We start from the raw sequence: 18089 nt of genomic DNA on the forward strand, positions 1-18089 counted from the left end.
GGACGCTTAACCGACTGCGCCACCCAGGCGCCCCTGTTCTGTTTTTTAAATTCCACATATGAATGAAATCATTTAGTATTTGTCTTTCTCTGATAGACTTGTTTCACTTAATATGATAGACTCTAGTTCCATCCACATCATTGTGAATGGCAAGATTTCATTCTTCTTAATGGCTGTGTAATATTCCTGTGTGTGTGAACTGCATCTTCTTTATCCATTCACCTATCCGTAGACACTTTGGCTGCTTCCATAATTTGGTTGTTGCAAATAATGAGGCAATAAACAGGGATGCATGTCTCCCTTTGGATTAGTGTTTTTGTATTTTTTGGGTAAATACCCAGTAGTGTGATTATTGGATCAGAGGGTAGTTCTGTTTTTAATTTTTTGAGGAACCTGCATGCTGTTTTCCACAGTGGCTGCAGTGCAGTTTGCACTGGGTTCTTTTCTCTCTATATCCTTGCCGACACTTGTTGTCTCTTGTGTGTTTGATTTTAGCCATTCTGACAAGTATGAGGTCATATATCTCATTGTGGTTTTGATTTGCATTTACCTGATGATGAGTGATGTTGAGCATCTTTTCATGTGTCTGTTGACCATCTGTATGTCTTCTTTATAGAAATGTGTGTTCATGTCTTCTGCCCATTTTTAAAAATTGGATTTTTTTTTGGTTGTGTATTACTTCTATATATATTTTGGATACCAACCCTTTTTCAGATATTTTGTTGATTGTTTCCTTTGCTGTTCAGAAGCCTTTTATGCTGATGTAGTCTCAATAGTTTATTTTTTATTTTATTTTCCTTGCCTGAGGAGACCACATCTAATAAGTTGTTATGGTCAGTGTCAGAGACATAACCCACCGTGCTCTCTTCTAGGATTTTTATGGTTTCAGGTCTCACATTTAGGACCCTGGTGTAAGAAAGTGGTCCAGTTTCATTGTTTTGCATGTTGCTGTCTAGTTTTCTTAACACCATTTATTGAAGAGACTTGTCTTTTTCCCATTGCATATTCTTGCCGCCTTTGTCGAAGATTAATTGACCATATAATTGTGGGTTTACTTCTGGGCTGTCTGTTCTTTTTTGTTTGCTTGTTTTTTAAGTTCATTTATTTTGAGAGAGAGAGAGAGAGAGAGCGAGCGAGCACATGAGCAGGGGAGAGGCAGAGAGAGAGAGAGGGAGAGAGTGAATCCTAAGCAGGCTCCATGCTGTCAGCACAGAGCCCTACATGCTCTAACCCATGAACTGTGAGATCATGAAGAGCCGAAATCAGGAGTTGGACATTTAACTGACTGAGCCACCCAGGTGCCTTCTGTGCTTTCTATTCTGTTCTCTTGATCCATGTGTTTGTTTTTGTGCCAGTACCATACTGTTTTGATTACTATAGCTTTGTTGTGAATCTTGAAACCTGGGATTGTGATACATCCAGTTTTATTGTATTTTTTAAGTAGGCTCCACACCCACTGTGGCCCTTGAACTTATTAGGACTCTGAGATAAAGAGTCATATGCTCTACCAACTAAGACAACCAGGTGCCCCCAGTTTTGTTATTCTTTTTCAAGATTGCTTTTGCTATTGAGGGGCTTTTGTGGTTCCATACAAATTTTAGGACTATTTTTTCTTGTTCTGTGAACAATAACTATTGGTATTTTGATAGGGATTACATTAAATCTGTAGATTGCTTTTGGTAGTATGCACATAGTATTTGTTCTTCTAGTCCATGAGTTTAGAAGATCTTTCCATTTGTGTCTTTAGTTTCTTTCACCAGTGTTTTACAGTTTTGAGAGTGCAAATCTTTCACCTCTTTGGCTAAGTTTATTCCCAGGTATTTTATTATTTTTGGTGCAGTTGTAAATGGGGTTATTAATTTCTCTTTTCGCTACTTCTTTATTAGCGTATAGAAATGCAATTGATTTCTGTATATCAGTTTTGTATTCTGTAGCCTTACTAAATTCATTTATCAGTTCTGATAGTTTTTTGGTGGGGTCTTTAGGGTATTCTACATATGATATCATGTCATCTGCAAATAGTGAAAGTTTTACTTCTTCCTTACCAATTTGGATTCCTTTTATTTCTTTTTGTTGTCCGATTGGTGTGGTTAGGACATCCAGTCATATGTTGAATAAAAGTGGTGAGAGTGGACATTTTGTCTTGTTCCTGACCTTAGAAGCTTTCATTAGTTTTCCCCCACTGAGTATGATGGTTGCTATGAGCTTCTCATATATGGCCTTCATTATGTTGAGGTATGTTCCCTGTAAACCTACATTGTGGAGGGTTTTTATCGTAAATGGATACTGTACTTTATCAAATGCTTTTTCTGCATCTATTGAAATGATCATGTGGTTTTTATCCTTTCTTGTTAGTGTGATGTATCATGTTGATTGATTTATGAATATCAAACATCCTTGCATTCCAGGAATAAATTCCACTTGATTGTGGTGAGATATTGTTCTAAATATATTATTGGACCCAGTTTGCTAATATGAGGATTTTTGTGTCTCTGTTCATCAGAGATATTGGCCTGTAGTTCTCTCTCTCTCTCTTTTTTTTTTTCTTTTTTTTTTTTTTTATAGTGTCTTTATCTGATTTTGGTATCAGGGTAATGATAGAATGAATTTGGAAACTTTCTTTTTTCTTTTATTTTTTGGAGTAATTTGAGAAGAATAGATACTAACTATTCTTTAAATGTTTGATAGAATTCATAGCTGTCTGGTCCTAGACTTTGGTTGGGAGTTTTTTGATTACTGATTCAATTTCATTGCTGGTAATTGGTATGTTCAGTATTTTTATTTTTTCCTCATTTACTTTTGGGAGGTTATATGTTTCTATGAGTTTATCCATTTCTTCTAGGTTGTCCAGTTTGTTGGCATATGACTTTTCATAATACTCTTTTATAATCCCTTATATTTCTGTGGTGTTGGTTGTTATTTTTCCTCTTTCATTCCTGATTTGTTTGAGTCCATTCTCTCTTTTTTTATGAGTCCTGCTAAAGATTTATCAATTTTGTTGATCTTTTCAAAGAACCAGCTCCTGGTTTCACCCATCTGTTCTATTTTTTTAGTTTCTCTTTTATTTATTCCTGCTCTAATCTTTATTACTTCCTTCCTTTTACTGGTTTTTGGGTTTTGCCCTTCTTTTTCTAGCTCCTTTATTTGTAAGGTTAAGTTGTTTATTTGAGATTTTTCATGCTTCTTCAGATAGGTCTGTATTGTTATAAACTTCCTTCTTAGAACAGCTTTTGCTGCATCCCAAAGATTTTGGAGTGTTGTATTCCCATTTTCATTTGTTAGTGTATTTTTGGATTTCTTCTTTGATATCTTTATTGAACCATTCATTGCTTAGTAGCATGTTATTTTTGTTATACATGTTATACATGTTATACATGTTATACATGTTAACATGTTATACATGTTATAACCTCCATGTATTTTTGTTCTTTCCAGATATTTTCTTATGTTTGATTTCTAGTTTCATAGCATGTGGTTAGAAAAGATGCATGGTATAACTTCAGTCTTTTTGAATTTGTTGAGACTTGTTTTGTGGTCTAATATGTAATCTGTTTTGGAGAATGTGTGCTTGCAAAGAATGTGTATTCTGCTGTTTTAGGGTGGAATGTTCCGAATATATCTATTAGATCATCTGGTCCAGTGTATCTTTTAGAGTCACTGTTTCTTTGGTGATTTTCTGTTGGATGATGTGCCCATTGCTGTAAGTGGTGTGTTAAAGTCCCTTACTATTATTGTGTTACTGTTGCTTGCTTCCTGTATGTTTATTTTCAGCTGCTTACTGTATTTGGGTCCTCCCATGGTAGATGCATATATATTTCTAATTGTTATATCTTCTTGTTGGGTTGTCCCCTTTATGTTTACATAGTGTCCTTCTTTTTCTCTTTTTACAGTCTTTGTTTTGTCCCAGGTAAGTATTGCCACCCTGGCTTTCTTTTCACTTCCATTTGCTTAAGAATTGCTTCTTCCCTTCACTTTCAATCTGCATGTTTCTTTAAGTCTGAAATGAGTCTCTTAAAGGCAGCATATAGATGGGTCTTACATTTTTTATCTACTCCATCACTTTTTGTGTCTTTTGGAATGTTTAGTCCATCTACATTCAAAGTAATTATTGATAGGTATGTACTTATTGCCATTTTGTTACTTGTTTTATGTCTGTTTATGTAGTTCTTCTCTGTTCTTTCTCTTGCTGTCTCCTCTCATGGTTTGCTGGCTTTCTTTAGTGATGTATTTGGATTCCTTTCTTTTCATTATTTCAATATCTATTATTGATTTTTGATTTGTGGTTACTATTAGGTTTGTATATAATATTTTCTGCATATAGCAATCTATTATTTTAATAGCCACTTAAGTTTTAACCCATTCTTTACTCCTTTTCCCTCCACATTTTAGGTATATAGTGTCCTGCTTTGCATCCTTTTGTTTTGTGAGTCACTTGACAAATTCTTATAGATACACTTATTTTTACTGCTTTTGTGCTACGTGCTTTTCTTACTCCTATATATAACTCTTTCCACTCAGAGTTACCTTTAACATTTCTCGTAGGGCTGGTTTACTGGTCTTGAGTTCCTTTAAGTTTTGTTTGGGAAACTGTATCTCTCTCTCTCTATTCTAAATGATAGCCTTGTTGGATAGAGTATTCTTGGCTGCACGTGTTTTCCTTTCAGCACACTGAATATATCATGCCAGTCCCTCTGGCCTGCAAAATCCTGCTGAAAAATCTGCTGATAGTTTTATAGGGTTTCTCTTGTATGGAACTGTATGGAACTTGTATGGAACTGTTTTCTTATCTCCTGCTGCTTTTAGAATTGTCTCTTTATCACTGCTTTTTGCCATTTTAGTTGCTATGTGTCTTGGTGTGGACTTCCTTGAGTTGATTTTGTTGGGGGCTCTCTGTGCCTTCTGGATTTGGATTTCTGTTTTCTTCCCCAGATTCAGGATGTGTTGAGCCATTATGTCTTCAAATAAATTTTCTTCCCCCCTTTCTCTCTATTTTCCTTCTCTCTCTTCTTTCTCTTCTCCTTCCCTATAATGCAAATGTCATTATGTTTGATGGTGTTGCTGAGTTCTATAAGTCTATTTTCACTTTATTATTATTATTTTTTCTCTCTTAACGTTCAGCTTGTTTTCCATCCCTTTGCCTTCCAGGTTGCTAATTTGTTCCTCTGCTTCACCTAGTCTATTTATTCCATCTAGTGTATTTTAAATTTTAGTTATTGAGTTGTTCATCTCTGAATGGTTCTTTTTTATGTTTTCTGTTTCCTTGTTAAGTGTCTCACTGATGTCCTCCACTCTTTTCCCTAGTCCTTTGTGTATCTTCTTTTTTTAAAGTTTCATTTATTTATTTTGCGAGAGGACAAGAGAAAACACGAGTGTGGGAGGGGCAGAGAGAGAGAATCCCAAGCAGGCTCCATGCTGTTAGTGCAGAGCCTGATGCAGGGCTCAAGCTCACAAACTGTGAGATATATGACCTGAGCTGAAATCAAGAGTCGGTCATTAAACCAACTGAGCCACCCAGATGCCCCTAGTGCATATATTTATGACCATTACTTTAAATTCTCAGTAGGAATATTACTTATCTCCCTTTTGCTTGGGTCTTTGCTGTGATTTCGTCCTGTTCTTTCACTTAGGACATATTACTCTGTCTTGTCATTTCATTTAACTCTCTGTGTCTGTTTCTATGTGGTTCAACAGTCAGCTACATCTCTTGCTCTTGAAAGTAGTGGCCTTATGAAGAAGAGGTCATTAGTGTGTTACAGTACAGTGTCCCCTGTTCACCAGAACCTGCCACTTAGGGGCATCTCCTGTGTGTGTTGTGTGTATCCTGCTGTTGTGGTCAAGCCACTTTTGCCTTCAGTGCAGTCATCTGCAGAGTTTCTCTTTGTCTGTTTTGGGCGGGGTTTATTCCCCATATTGTAATGGGCCACTCTGCACTGCCTTGGGCTTGAGTTGAGTCAGAATAGGCATTTGCCAGAGCTGTGGTAGCATCAAACTGCAAGGTGCTTTCCCTGTATTGTCCTCTGAGAAGCTTTTGTTGGTGGGTAGGTCTGCAGTCAGATCAGCTGTCTGCCCTCAGCCCACTGTCAGGACCACAATCTGACTGGTGTGTGTGGTTTTCTTTCTCCTTTCCTGGGGCAGGAGTCACTTTGGAGTGGTGCTGGCCCCTATCAGGGCTGCTTGCATACTGCCAGACTTGTGGCACTACTTTGGGTGGGCTCTGGCAAAAGTGTATTGGAAGAGGTGTGTCCACAGGAGAATGCGGGGCGCACTGTTAGCATCTTCACCCCACTGGTCCCCACAGGTGTTTGTGTATTTAAGCTGTGGAGCAGGGAAGGGAAATGGCACCTGTCAGCTCCTTTTTTTTCTGGAGAAGTGTCCCAATGATCCCTGCCTGCCTAGTAAATGCACCGGAATTAGTTCCCACATTTCCCTCCACATACCGTTTCAAACTGCTGCTTCTGTGTTGTGTCTCTGCAGGGCTGTTTGTTGTGCTGTCACTTAAAAGGCAGGGACTCCGTTTCCTCTTGCCCTCCTGACTCTGCTAGAGCAGAGCCTGCTGATTTTTAAAGTTCCAGGTGTTATGCCCTAGTGATTGTTAAGAACCTGTGAAATCCCTCTGCACCCTTGGAGTCCCTCCCTTTTGCAGACTATCCCATGGGTTCATTTAGCTCCTGACCATGTCTCTGCCCTTCCTACCCTCTTTGATGTGGCTTCTTCTCCACATTTAGCTGTGGAGTGTTTGTTATGCCAGTCTTCGGATCCTTTTCTGGGTTATTCACACTGATGTGGGTGTTATCTAGTTGTATCCATGTAACTAGTTGAACTTAGGGTCCTCCTACTCTGCCTTCTTCCTCAGAAGTCTTTATCAACCTTTTTGATTAAATATTATTTATAGTTCAGTCAGTACCTTAAAAAATTTCCTATTTTTTTCCATTTTACCGATAGATGACGATATTGATGATGAAGAGTTTTATGATGAACATTTGGAGGCTTATTTTGAGCAACTGGCTATTCCAGGAATGATATATGAAGACCTAGAAGGACAAGAACGTCCAGAAAAAGATTTTAAATTACCTGCAAATGATCCATTTCAGGTATGTTCCAGTCTTACGGTTTTTCAGAAATTTGACTTTAGGAAACTGTTACGGGTCTCTTTAGATATTACTATAAAACACAAAATTTGGTTTTCTTTGGTTTCTGTTTTTCTGGATAGAAAGTTATGAGAAATACCTTGCCCATCCTTTCCTGCTTCTTACTTTTTCTTCATCTACAGAAAAATGGAAGAATATTACAATGAACATGTATGTGTATTCCCCTTATCCAGATCAACCAGTTGTTAACATTTGGCCATCTTTACATTTTCTTTATCCCTCCATGAATACTTTTTTCCTGTATCATTTGAGAGGCATGTACAGATATTTTGACATGGCACCCCAATACTTTGACATTTATCTCCTGCAAATAAAGATATTTTCCTGCATAATCTCAATTCTGTTATCTAATTTTGATACAGTAATACAAATGGATATATCATCCGTATTCATTTACATTTACCCAGTTGCCTCTAAAATGCCCTTTACTTTTATTGTTTTTGAATCAGGATTTAATCAACGATTACAGTTGCTTTTGGTTGTCATGTTTCTTTAGTATTTTGATTTGTAGTTCTTCCATGTCATTAAAGTTATGTAAAATCTAGGCCTTTTTTGTAAAATGACTCGTAAACTAGGTATGTCTGATTGCTTTTCCTCCTACTGATTAAACATTTTGACAATTCAAATTAAGCATGTTCATTGTGAACAGGTTAAGATTAAACATAAGGATATTGTGTGCTTCTCCTTGTATTACATCAGGAGACATGGGAGTCTCTTTGTCCAACTCTTAGTGATGTTGTGTTTGATAATCTTGGTTAATGTGGTGTTGGCTAGCTGTCTCTTTGTGTAAGTGCCTTTCTTTGCTCCTTTGTTATCAAGAAATAATCTGGGGATGACACATTGAGGCCCTGTGAGCTTTCTATTCCCCAAGAACCTTTTGCCAACTGGATTTAGTATTATTGCTGAGGCCTCCTAGAAACAATTATTCCTGTGGTGGTTATACTGGTGATGTTTCCAGTTCCTTCTATGTTATTAATTACCTGGCATCCTTTTGTCAAGAAGTCATTCTCTGCTTCTCATCTTTTTCCCCTAAAAAAGTTTTTTTTTAATTAAAAACATAATACAACTAAGTTATTTTTTAAACAGGCAAATGAAAATGGTAGCTTGAACTATAAATCTCAATCAGAAAATAACAGCTCTCTGACTTCCCATGGCTCACACTCTTCAGGAAATTCTGAAACAATCCACAAAGAGTCTGAAGAAGGCCATGTTGTTTGTGTGCCTGGGATCAGTAAGTATTAAAATACAACTCCATTGTTCTTAAATTGTGTTTGACTTTGCCTTTTTTCCAAGGAATTCATTTCTTTGGTATAGTGTAACCTGTATTAATCATTGCATTCCTTCAGATTTTTAAATAGTCTAAAACTTTCAAAAGAGTTTTTAATAATACCTAAGTACATTAGTATTATTAGGAATACTGCAATATGAATTATGGAAAGAGCCTAAATTTCCATCAACTGATGAATGGATAAAGAAGATGTGATTTATATATTCAATGGAATACTACTTGGCAATGAGAAAGAATGAAATCCTGCCATTTGAAGCAATGTGGATAGAACTAGAGAGTATTATGCTAAGTGAAATAAGTCAGTCAGAGAAAGATACCATATGTTTTCACTCATATGTGGAACTTGAGAAACTTAACAGAACACCATGGGGGAAGGGAAGGGGAAAAAATAGTTACAAACAGAGAGGGAGGGAGGGAAACCATAAGAGACTTTTAAATACAGAGAACAAACAGGTGGGGGGCGGGGCAGAGGTGGGGGACAGGGGAAAATGAGTGATGGGCATTGAGGAGGGCACTTGGGGTGAGCACTGGGTGTTGTATGTGAGCAATGAATCACGGGAATCTACCCCCAAAACCGAGAGCTATATACACTGTATACACTGAATGCTAGCTAACTTGACAATAAATTATATTAAAAAAAAAAAAAAAGGAAATACTGCAGTATGAAGGGCACCTGGGTGGCTCAGTTGGTTAAGTCTCTGACTCTTAATCTTGGCTCAGGTCATGATCTCATGGTTTGTGAGTTCGAGCCCCGTGTGAGACTCCATGCTGTTCGCGTGGAGCCTGCTTGGGATTCTCTCTCTCTCCCTCTCTCACTGCCCTTCCCCACTCGCATTCACACACGCTCCCTCACTCTCTCAAAATAAATAAATTTAAAAAGGTACTGTAGTGTATATTGCTTGCATTGGTTCCTACAAATGAGTGTGTTTTATTCAAACATTTGAGAATTAGAAATGAATTCTCTGTGTGGTAGCAGTTTGTCATTTACTGTTGCCTTCTATTGATGGTTACCTTCTCTTATATGCAAATTGCTATATTTATCATATGATTTCTAAGTCCTGTGATTTGTCATATGGTTGCTAAGTGTTAGGTTTACATGAAATAATTTAAATAGCAAGAAGCAGTTATTATATTAGATTACTGAAACTTTGACCTTGCTCCATTAATTTCTTTTCTTGTTTTTCAGGTAAATTTATAGATACTGGAGATAGTAGAAGGCATGTAGATGGTGTGTTATCATTTTCTTCTAGTACTCAGAGAACTGAGCAAGAGAAAGAAAGGGCAGACAGTTTGAAGGGTATTATGTCACATCATGGCAGAGTAAGTTTATATGCATTTTCTTTAAGTTTTCTACGAAAGGGATAAAAAATCTTTTGTATGGTATCAATTTTTTTTTTTTTTAATTTTTTTTTTTTTTCAACGTTTATTTATTTTTGGGACAGAGAGAGACAGAGCATGAACGGGGGAGGGACAGAGAGAGAGGGAGACACACAGAATCGGAAACAGGCTCCAGGCTCTGAGCCATCAGCCCAGAGCCCGACGCGGGGCTCGAACTCACGGACCGTGAGATCGTGACCTGGCTGAAGTCGGACGCTTAACCGACTGCGCCACCCAGGCGCCCCAGTATCAATTTTTTTCAAAGCAACAACTGTTGACTTCTGGAAAATGTAGAAACAAGTATTAAAAAATTTCCCTGCTTGGGGCACCTGGGTGGCTCCGTTGGTTAAACGCCTGACTTTGGCTCAGATCATGATCTTGTAGTATGTGGGTTTGAGCCCTGCGTCGGGCTCTGTGCTGACAGCTACAGCTCAGAGCCTGGAGCCTGCTTTCCGATTCTATGTCTCCCTTTCTCTCTGACCCTTCCCTGCTAATGCGCGCTCTCTCTCTCTCTCTCTCGCTCTCTCTCTCTCTCTCTCTCTCACAAAAGTAAACAATAAAGAAATTTAAAAAAATTTCCCTACTGATAATGTTTCTGTGTGTGTGTTTGTATGTATCTTTGAGATCACTAAGATTATGTTAAATGTACAATTACATACATTTTCTTAAATTTAAGTATTCATTGACTTGCATTTAGATCACTCATTTGAAAAGTTCTTTAGCTTGGTGTCAAAACAAAAAAGCAAACCATTCATCTTGCTCAAACATATTTGTTTTTCATTTTATTGTTTTCTGTTTGTTAATGGTAACCCATTACTCCTACACTTGAAATTTGGTAGTCATTTCTGGCTCTTAGCAATTCTTTGTCCCTTTTTTAATGTATGCCTCAGGATTGTTTGATGATTTTTAATTTGGAGGGAGTGTGTGTATTGATATATGTAGAGACAGTTATTTATCCTCATAGTAATCCTTTGACTGATTAAGGTGGTAAGTGATAATGGGATTGTTGTTTTTAAAGCTCAGAAAACCTAATTTCTGTCAGTGTGTTCTAAGGACTGTGTCTTAAGGTTTATTGTTTCTTATTTATTCTCTTTACCACTATTCAAATTCAAGATGCTTACTACCTCATGTCTGATTTATTGTGCCATCTATAGTATTTTTACTTTCTTTTATTAAATTAAAAAAATGTTCTTTTATGTTTATTTTGAGAGAGCGAGTGAGTGCACAAGTGGGGGAGGGGCAGAGAATGGGGGAAGAGAGAGAATCCTAAGCAGGCTCCACGCTGTCAGTGCAGGGCCTGAAGTGGGGCTTGATCTCATGACTGTGAGATCGTGACCTGAACTGAAATCAAGAGTTGGATGCTTAACCAATTAAGCCACCCAGGCGCCCTGCCATCTACAGTATTTTTCCCATTCCGTTACATTTGTCAATACCAGGTTAATCTTGTTACAAAGGTTTTTAATGTGTATGATTGTATGCATGTGTACATATGTACATATATATATGTATATATACTACATAAAATATTCTTTGTGTCTCAGTGTTTCAAATTAATAATCCTTAAAATGCTTTATAATCTGGCCCCATGTTAATCTTCTTTTCTCATGTATGTTTCTTCTATACATCTGTTCCTATTTTGTTTTCTCCCTTTCTTCCCTAATCCAGATAATGATCATCTTTCCAGTCTTTTAAGTTTTATTTTTTAAATATTTTTTTAATGTTTGAGAGAGAGAGAGCATGCGTGAGTGAGAGGTGAAGGGGCAGAAAGAGAGGGAGACAGAGAATCTGAAGCAGACTCTGCACACCCAGTGCAGAACCCAACGCAGGGCTCAAACCCATGAACCATGAGATCGTGACTGAGCCAAAGATGGAAGCTTAACAGACTGAGCCACCCAGGAGCCCCAGTCTTTCCAACCTTTTATGAAGTCCTTGGTTACTTTTCAGTAACTCTGGACTACATTTATTTTTCTGAATTCTCATTACAGTGATTGTATTGTACAATGTAGTGCTTTATTGTGTATAGGAACATTTTACTTATGCAGAATTTGCCTCTTCAGCAGCTTCAAGAATTTCTTACTCATCCAAGGAGTTAAGAACAGTTAACTGTACAGTTAAGTACAAACATGATAGAAAGCCCCTTGCCTCAGGTAACCCAGAACAAGTGTTCAGAATCAGTGGGTTTTCCTGCTATGGATGCTTTGTCATATGTATAGTCATCTGACAGTATGGAGTTATGATTCTAATATATCTGGTTAACAGTCCAGCTCTCATCTGATTAGAGGTAGCCAATGAAAAAAGGGAGAGAGCATCTATTCATCTTGATTTTGTCAAAAAGTGATATTTGATAAATTTTACGAGTATGTCTATCCATGCCATTTAATTGTAGGCTAAGGAACTTGTCCTGTTATAGTAAGTATTTCTCTTATTAGCAATTATTTGTCATTAAAAACAGTATTTTTAGTTTTAATATTGTTGAATATTCACAAATTTCTTGGCAACAGGTATGGTGCTTGATGTTGTAGGTCATATAAAGATAATCTCCTTTCATGAAACATAGTAGGAAAGTAAAGGAAATCCATGGATAACTATAAAATAAAGCAAAATCCTGGTTGTTGAATCTCATCATACCTTTGAAGAAAGTCCCCAAGTTCTCATTGAATTACATTCTAAAAGTTTTAAGTTTCAGAGTCTTTCTAAGTAAAAACATAGTTTCTGATACTCTATTTCCAATCCTTCTAAAAAGATTTAATCACTCTTGGTATATAGAACTGCAACTGATTTCCGTATATTGATTTTATATCCTGTGACTTTGCTGAATTCATGTATCAGTTCTAGTAGTTTTTTGGTGGAGTCTTTCCGGTTTTCCATGTAGAATATCAGGTCATCTGCAAAAAGTGAGTTTGACCTCTTTGCCAATTTGGATGCATTTTATTCCTTTTTTGTCTGATTGCTGAGACTAGGACTTCCAACACTATGTTAAACAACAGTGGTGAGAGTGGACATCCCTGTCGTGTTTCTGATCTCAGGGGGAAGGCTCTCAGTTTTTTCCCATTGAGGCTGATATTAGCTGTGGGCCTTTCATATATGGATTTTATGATGTTAAGGTATGTTCCTTCTATCCCGACTTTCTTGAGGGTTTTTATTAAGAAAGGATGCTGTATTTTCTGCTTTTTCTGTATCTATTGATAGGATCATAGGATCATATGGTTCTTATCCTTCTACTGATGTTAGCTAACTTGGCAATAAATTATATTAAAAAAATAAATATTAAAAAAATATTAAAAAATAAAGGATTTAATCACAAGATAGCCAGATTCTGGTGGAGCATTCAGGTACTATGAATGTGAAGCCCTGAAGTCTTCAGTAGTGGTTTAAGGAGGGTGTTGAATGTAGAGAGATGGTGAGGGCTGGCCTCTGGTCACAGAGAATCCACTGTGGAATGAGCACTTCCATTAAAGCTTTGTTGCTTGGGAGCGCCTGGGTGGCTCAGTTGGTGAAGCATCTGGCTTCAGTTAAGCGTCTGGCTTTGGCTCAGGTTACGATCTCGTGGTTTGTGAGTCCGAGCCCTGCATCCGACTCTGTGCTGACAGCTTGGAGCTTGGAACCTGCTTCTGATTCTGTCTCCCTCTCTCTCTGTCCCTACCCCGCTCACGCTTGCTCTCTCTCTCTCTCTCAAAAATAAATAAACATTAAAAAAAAAAAACCTTTGTTGCTTGGATGGGGGGAGGGGGAATTCCTGCTTGTGGGTCAGTCATAAAGTGTGTTACATTATTTCATGAGATGTCTTCTTTTTCCCATGTCTTAAGGTCATGCAGTTTGTGTTACCATGAGGTGACCATTTTCTGTCCTTTTGAGGGCAAGATTAGCAGCCCATTTTCCTTAAAGGCATTTAAAGAGCTCATAAATACAAGCTACTATCTTAAGTAAATTTTTTCCCTTTTTGTTGTAATATTGCTGTATATAAGGAATAGACTTTGCCCCCCACTAAAGTATAGCTTGCCCTTGAACAATGTGGGGTTTTAAGGGCACCAACTCCCTGCACAGTAAAAAATACACATGATAACTTTTAAGGTCCCAAAATTTAAGTACTAATAGCTTACTATTGACTGGAAGCCTTACTGATAACATAAAGAGTGATAAACATATTTTGTATGTTACATATGTTATATACTGTATTTTTACAATAAAGGTAGAGAAAAAGTTATTAAGGAAATCATAAGAGAAAATACATTTACAGTTCTGTACTGTTTCAAAAAATCCACATATAAGTGGTAAAAAAAACTTCTTCAGCTTTTGTTTATCTGGGAATGTCTTAAATTTTTCCTCATTTTTAAAGGACAGTTTTACCAAATGTAAGATTCTTGGTTGACAAGTTTTTTTTCCCCTCCCAGTACTTTGAATGTATCAGCCTATTGCCTTTTGGCCTGAAGGTTTTCTGATGGGAAATTTGCTGGTTATCTTACTGAAGAATCCTTGCATGTGACAAGTAGCTTCTCTTGCAGTTTTCCAGATTCTCTTTTTGACAGTTTGATTATAATGTCTTGGTATGGGTTTCTTCAGATTTATCCTACTTGGAGTTTGTTGAACTTTTTTCAGTGTTTATAATCCTGTCTTTAATCAAATGTCGGAAGTTTTCAGCTATAGTTTCTTGTTTTTCTCTTTCCTGTGCTTTTTTCAGAAAGTGCTGTTGGTCCCCAATGTGTTGATGGTATCCCATGGGTCCCTCAGACTCTGTTTACTTTTTCTGAAGCTTAGTAATTTCAGTTGTCCTATCTTCAGTTGTCCTCTCTACACATCTGCACAACCTCTCTAGTGAATTTTTCACTTTAGTTATTGTACCTTCCAGTTCCAGAATTTCTTTTTGGCTCCTCTGTATTATTATCTTTTTATTGATGTGCATTTTGTGTATAGATCATTTTCTTGTTTGTCCACATCTTCTTTAGCTCTTTGAGCATCTTCAAGACAGTTGTTTCAGTCTAGTCTGACATACAGGTTTTCTCATGCAAGTTCTCTGTTGATTTATTTTTCTCCTCTGAATGAACCATACTTTCCTGTTTATTTGTATGCTGTGTGATCTTTTTTTTGTTTGAAACTGTACATTTGAATCTTATGTGATAATGCTGGAAATCACATTCTCTCTTTTCTCTATGGTTTGTTCTTTATTTAATTTTTATACAGTGTGTCTGTACTGGGATCAGTATATAGTGAAAGCTAGAGGTTTTACAGGTCTTTTCTGAGCCTGTATTTTTTCCTGGGCATGTGCAGCAGCTCTCTTAATTTTCTCCATATATGGTTGTTTTTGATAGTCAAAGAAATAGGTAGGACTCCTATAAATATGCTGGTGTTCACTTTAGCTGGTGGGGGTTTAATCACTGGTGAGCGGGCTCTGTGCCTGCAGCTCTGCAGTGAGAAGCAGCAGTCTGCCATCAGAACACAGAAACCTGATAATTGGAGACAAAATCCTTATTGTTTCTCTGGCTCCAGCAAACCATACTAAAAACAGGGGTTGCACTTCCCACAGTTGTCTGCCTTGGGGTTCAGGGTGGGTAGCCACAATCATTCTAAAGTCTGAAGTTACTGACATTATTTGCAGTTTACCAGCCAAGCTTTTCTCTGGTAGCTGTAATTGTTCAAATAGATTCCAGAATTCCACAATAGTTACTTCATTTTTTTTTCTTCAAAATAGTTACTTCTGAGGTTTTTGCCAGTCCAGTCCAGTCCTTGTCTAGGTGGAAAGACAGATTCCTGGTGCTTTCTCTTCTGCCATCTTTTTTGATGTTACTCTTCGTTCTTTCCTTTCCTTCCTTCCTTCCTTCCTTCCTTCCTTCCTTCCTTCCTTTCTTCTTTCTTTCTTTCAGAGCGTGTGCACATGTGCATGCAGGAAAGGTGCAGAGGGAGAGAGAATCTTAAGCAGGCTCCACACATAGTGTGGAGCCTGATGCAGGGCTTGATCTCACGACCTTGAGATCATGACCTGAGCTGGAATCAAGAGACAGATGCTTAACCAACTGAGCCACCTAGTTGCCCCTTTATTTTTTATTTCTAACTTTATGGGCTTTTATAATCAGTATTTGGTCTGAAAAATCTAACCTTTCTAAATGTTTTGGATAAAGGTATATTTATATGTGTATTTCATGGACATAAGAAAAATGAAAACTAAAAGCTCTTTTTTGAGGAATGTTTAGTTTTAAAAAGCTATTAGGCTATTTAGTGTATTAATCAGTTTCTCTATGATCACTTTTATTTTTATGTAGTAGATGTATCAATTCCAGAAAAGATAAATCAAAGTCTCCAATTTTAATTGAATTTTTTTCTTTATGTACTTCTCTCCAATATTTATTGCATATAAGATTATAGATTTTATAACCTATTATAACCTATTTGATAAGAGTGTACCTTTTTTAGTAATTCTGTCCTTTTATCCTGTTACTGCTTCTAATCTTAAATTGTCCTTTGTATATTAGTATTGATACCTTTGCTTTTTCTATATTTTGTGTATGCTTGTTATCTTTTCCATCCCTTTTACATTTTTCTTTATCGTTTGTTTAGAGAGCTTTTTATATATAGCATGTAGCTAGGTTTACTTTTTTAATGTACTCTGGCCGTCTTTTTTTTTTTTTTTTATTTTTTTTTTTTAAGTTTATTTATTTTTGAATTTTTTTTTTCAACATTTTTTATTTATTTTTGGGACAGAGAGAGACAGAGCATGAACGGGGGAGGGGCAGAGAGAGAGGGAGACACAGAATCGGAAACAGGCTCCATGCTCCGAGCCATCAGCCCAGAGCCTGACGCGGGGCTCGAACTCACGGACCGCGAGATCGTGACCTGGCTGAAGTCGGACGCTTAACCGACTGCGCCACCCAGGCGCCCCTTAAGTTTATTTATTTTTGACAGAGACAGAGTGCCAGCATGAGCTGGGGAAGGGCAGAGAGAGAGGGAGACACAGAATCCGAAGCAGGCTCCAGGCTCTGAGCTGTCAGCACAGAGCCCAATGCAGGGCTTGAACTCATGAACCGTGAGATCATGACCTGGGCCGAAGTCGGATGCTTAACCAACTGAGCTACCCAGGTGCCCCAAAACTCTGGTAGTCTATTTTTTAATGAGCTAGTTAATCCTTTAACACTTACTGTAATTATTGATATTCTTGATTTTATTCTTACATTTACTTCATTTAATATTTATCATTTTCAAAAATTTTATTGCATTATTTATCCCTGCTCTCCCCTTCACTTCTTCCCATCTTTCCTCTTTATACATTTGGCCTTTCTTTGCATTTTCATTGATTCTCAGATCCACATTTTTCATATTTTAACACTTCTGAAATCAATATGTTTCTTACACTTACTAGTATGTCATAGCTTAGTGTTCTCTTTCTTAGTGGCACATACAGTAATGGTAAATCTTTAAATCAATGGTTAGATTCTATGAGGGATGCTGTTTTTCCCTTATTTGGAGGGCATTCATATATTTTTCAGCCATTATTTGAGATGATATCACCACCAGAGTGCTTTGTTGCCTGTTTGTTTCCCTTAGATGCCAATAAGGTAGGACTTTGAAATACTTTAATTACCTCCTTTCAAAACCCCACCTCCTAAGAGAACTTTGGATTGCTTTTACTTTTTCTTTTCTTGTCACATTTCCTAACTCTTAAGTTTTGCTGAGAGAGTTACGCTGTCAAAATATTAACAAAAACCAATTTTGTGTTTAGGTTTGAAAACTGTCAAAGCAGCTGCATTTGTGCTTGTATTGTTTATTATCAGATCACAGCAAGGGAGCTGTTCTGCTGCATAGGGAACTCTGACTTGGAAACAAGTCATTATGAAATAGTGTAGTACCAGGCATGTATGTGAGTTGACAGGGTGGCTGTCTGAGACCCCATGCCGCTGCCCTATTAAGCCCAGGCAGGATTCTGACATAGAGGCTGCCAGTCAAAATCCCACAGCCCAAGAAGCTACCTGGTCCCTGGCCCCGACCCCGTACTTTGGTCAGACTGCCTCTCTTCCCATCCAACCCTCTCTCCCCCCCACCCCAACCTCTCCTCAGAGCCCCACACCCTAGGTGAGTCCTAGGTCCCTTCTCACTTCACACACAATGCCTAGCTGCCACCTTTGCCCTGTTGGCTCCTCAGCCAAGCACAAAAAGGGTTCAGGTGCATTTCATCAGATGGTGCAGTGATTCTGGAGACTATCATTTGGCTGCGTTCCTACTTCAAGACTGTTTTAAGTAGCTTTCCTGAGGGGATAGGTAGTTTCCAACATTCTGACATTTCTTTTTTT

The 18089-nt window shown here is 37.6% G+C and overlaps 1 protein-coding gene across 8 annotated transcripts in view; it reads left to right on the forward strand.

The window, feature by feature from the left end:
* Positions 1-18089, forward strand: part of CEP192 (centrosomal protein 192) — a 132750-nt gene that overhangs the window by 23812 nt on the left and 90849 nt on the right. For 7 of the 8 annotated variants that reach the window (XR_007455460.1, XM_049620481.1, XM_049620485.1 and 4 more), the window contains 3 exons: positions 6943-7091; positions 8235-8379; positions 9623-9756. Coding sequence is in view for 6 of the 8 variants with exons in the window: in XM_049620481.1 (XP_049476438.1) it covers positions 6943-7091; positions 8235-8379; positions 9623-9756 (428 nt within the window). In the remaining 2 variants the exon portion in view is untranslated. The other variant, XM_049620486.1, reaches the window with a different exon arrangement.

The sequence above is a fragment of the Panthera uncia genome, assembly GCF_023721935.1.
Source record: "Panthera uncia isolate 11264 chromosome D3 unlocalized genomic scaffold, Puncia_PCG_1.0 HiC_scaffold_8, whole genome shotgun sequence".
Classification (NCBI taxonomy): domain Eukaryota; kingdom Metazoa; phylum Chordata; class Mammalia; order Carnivora; family Felidae; genus Panthera; species Panthera uncia.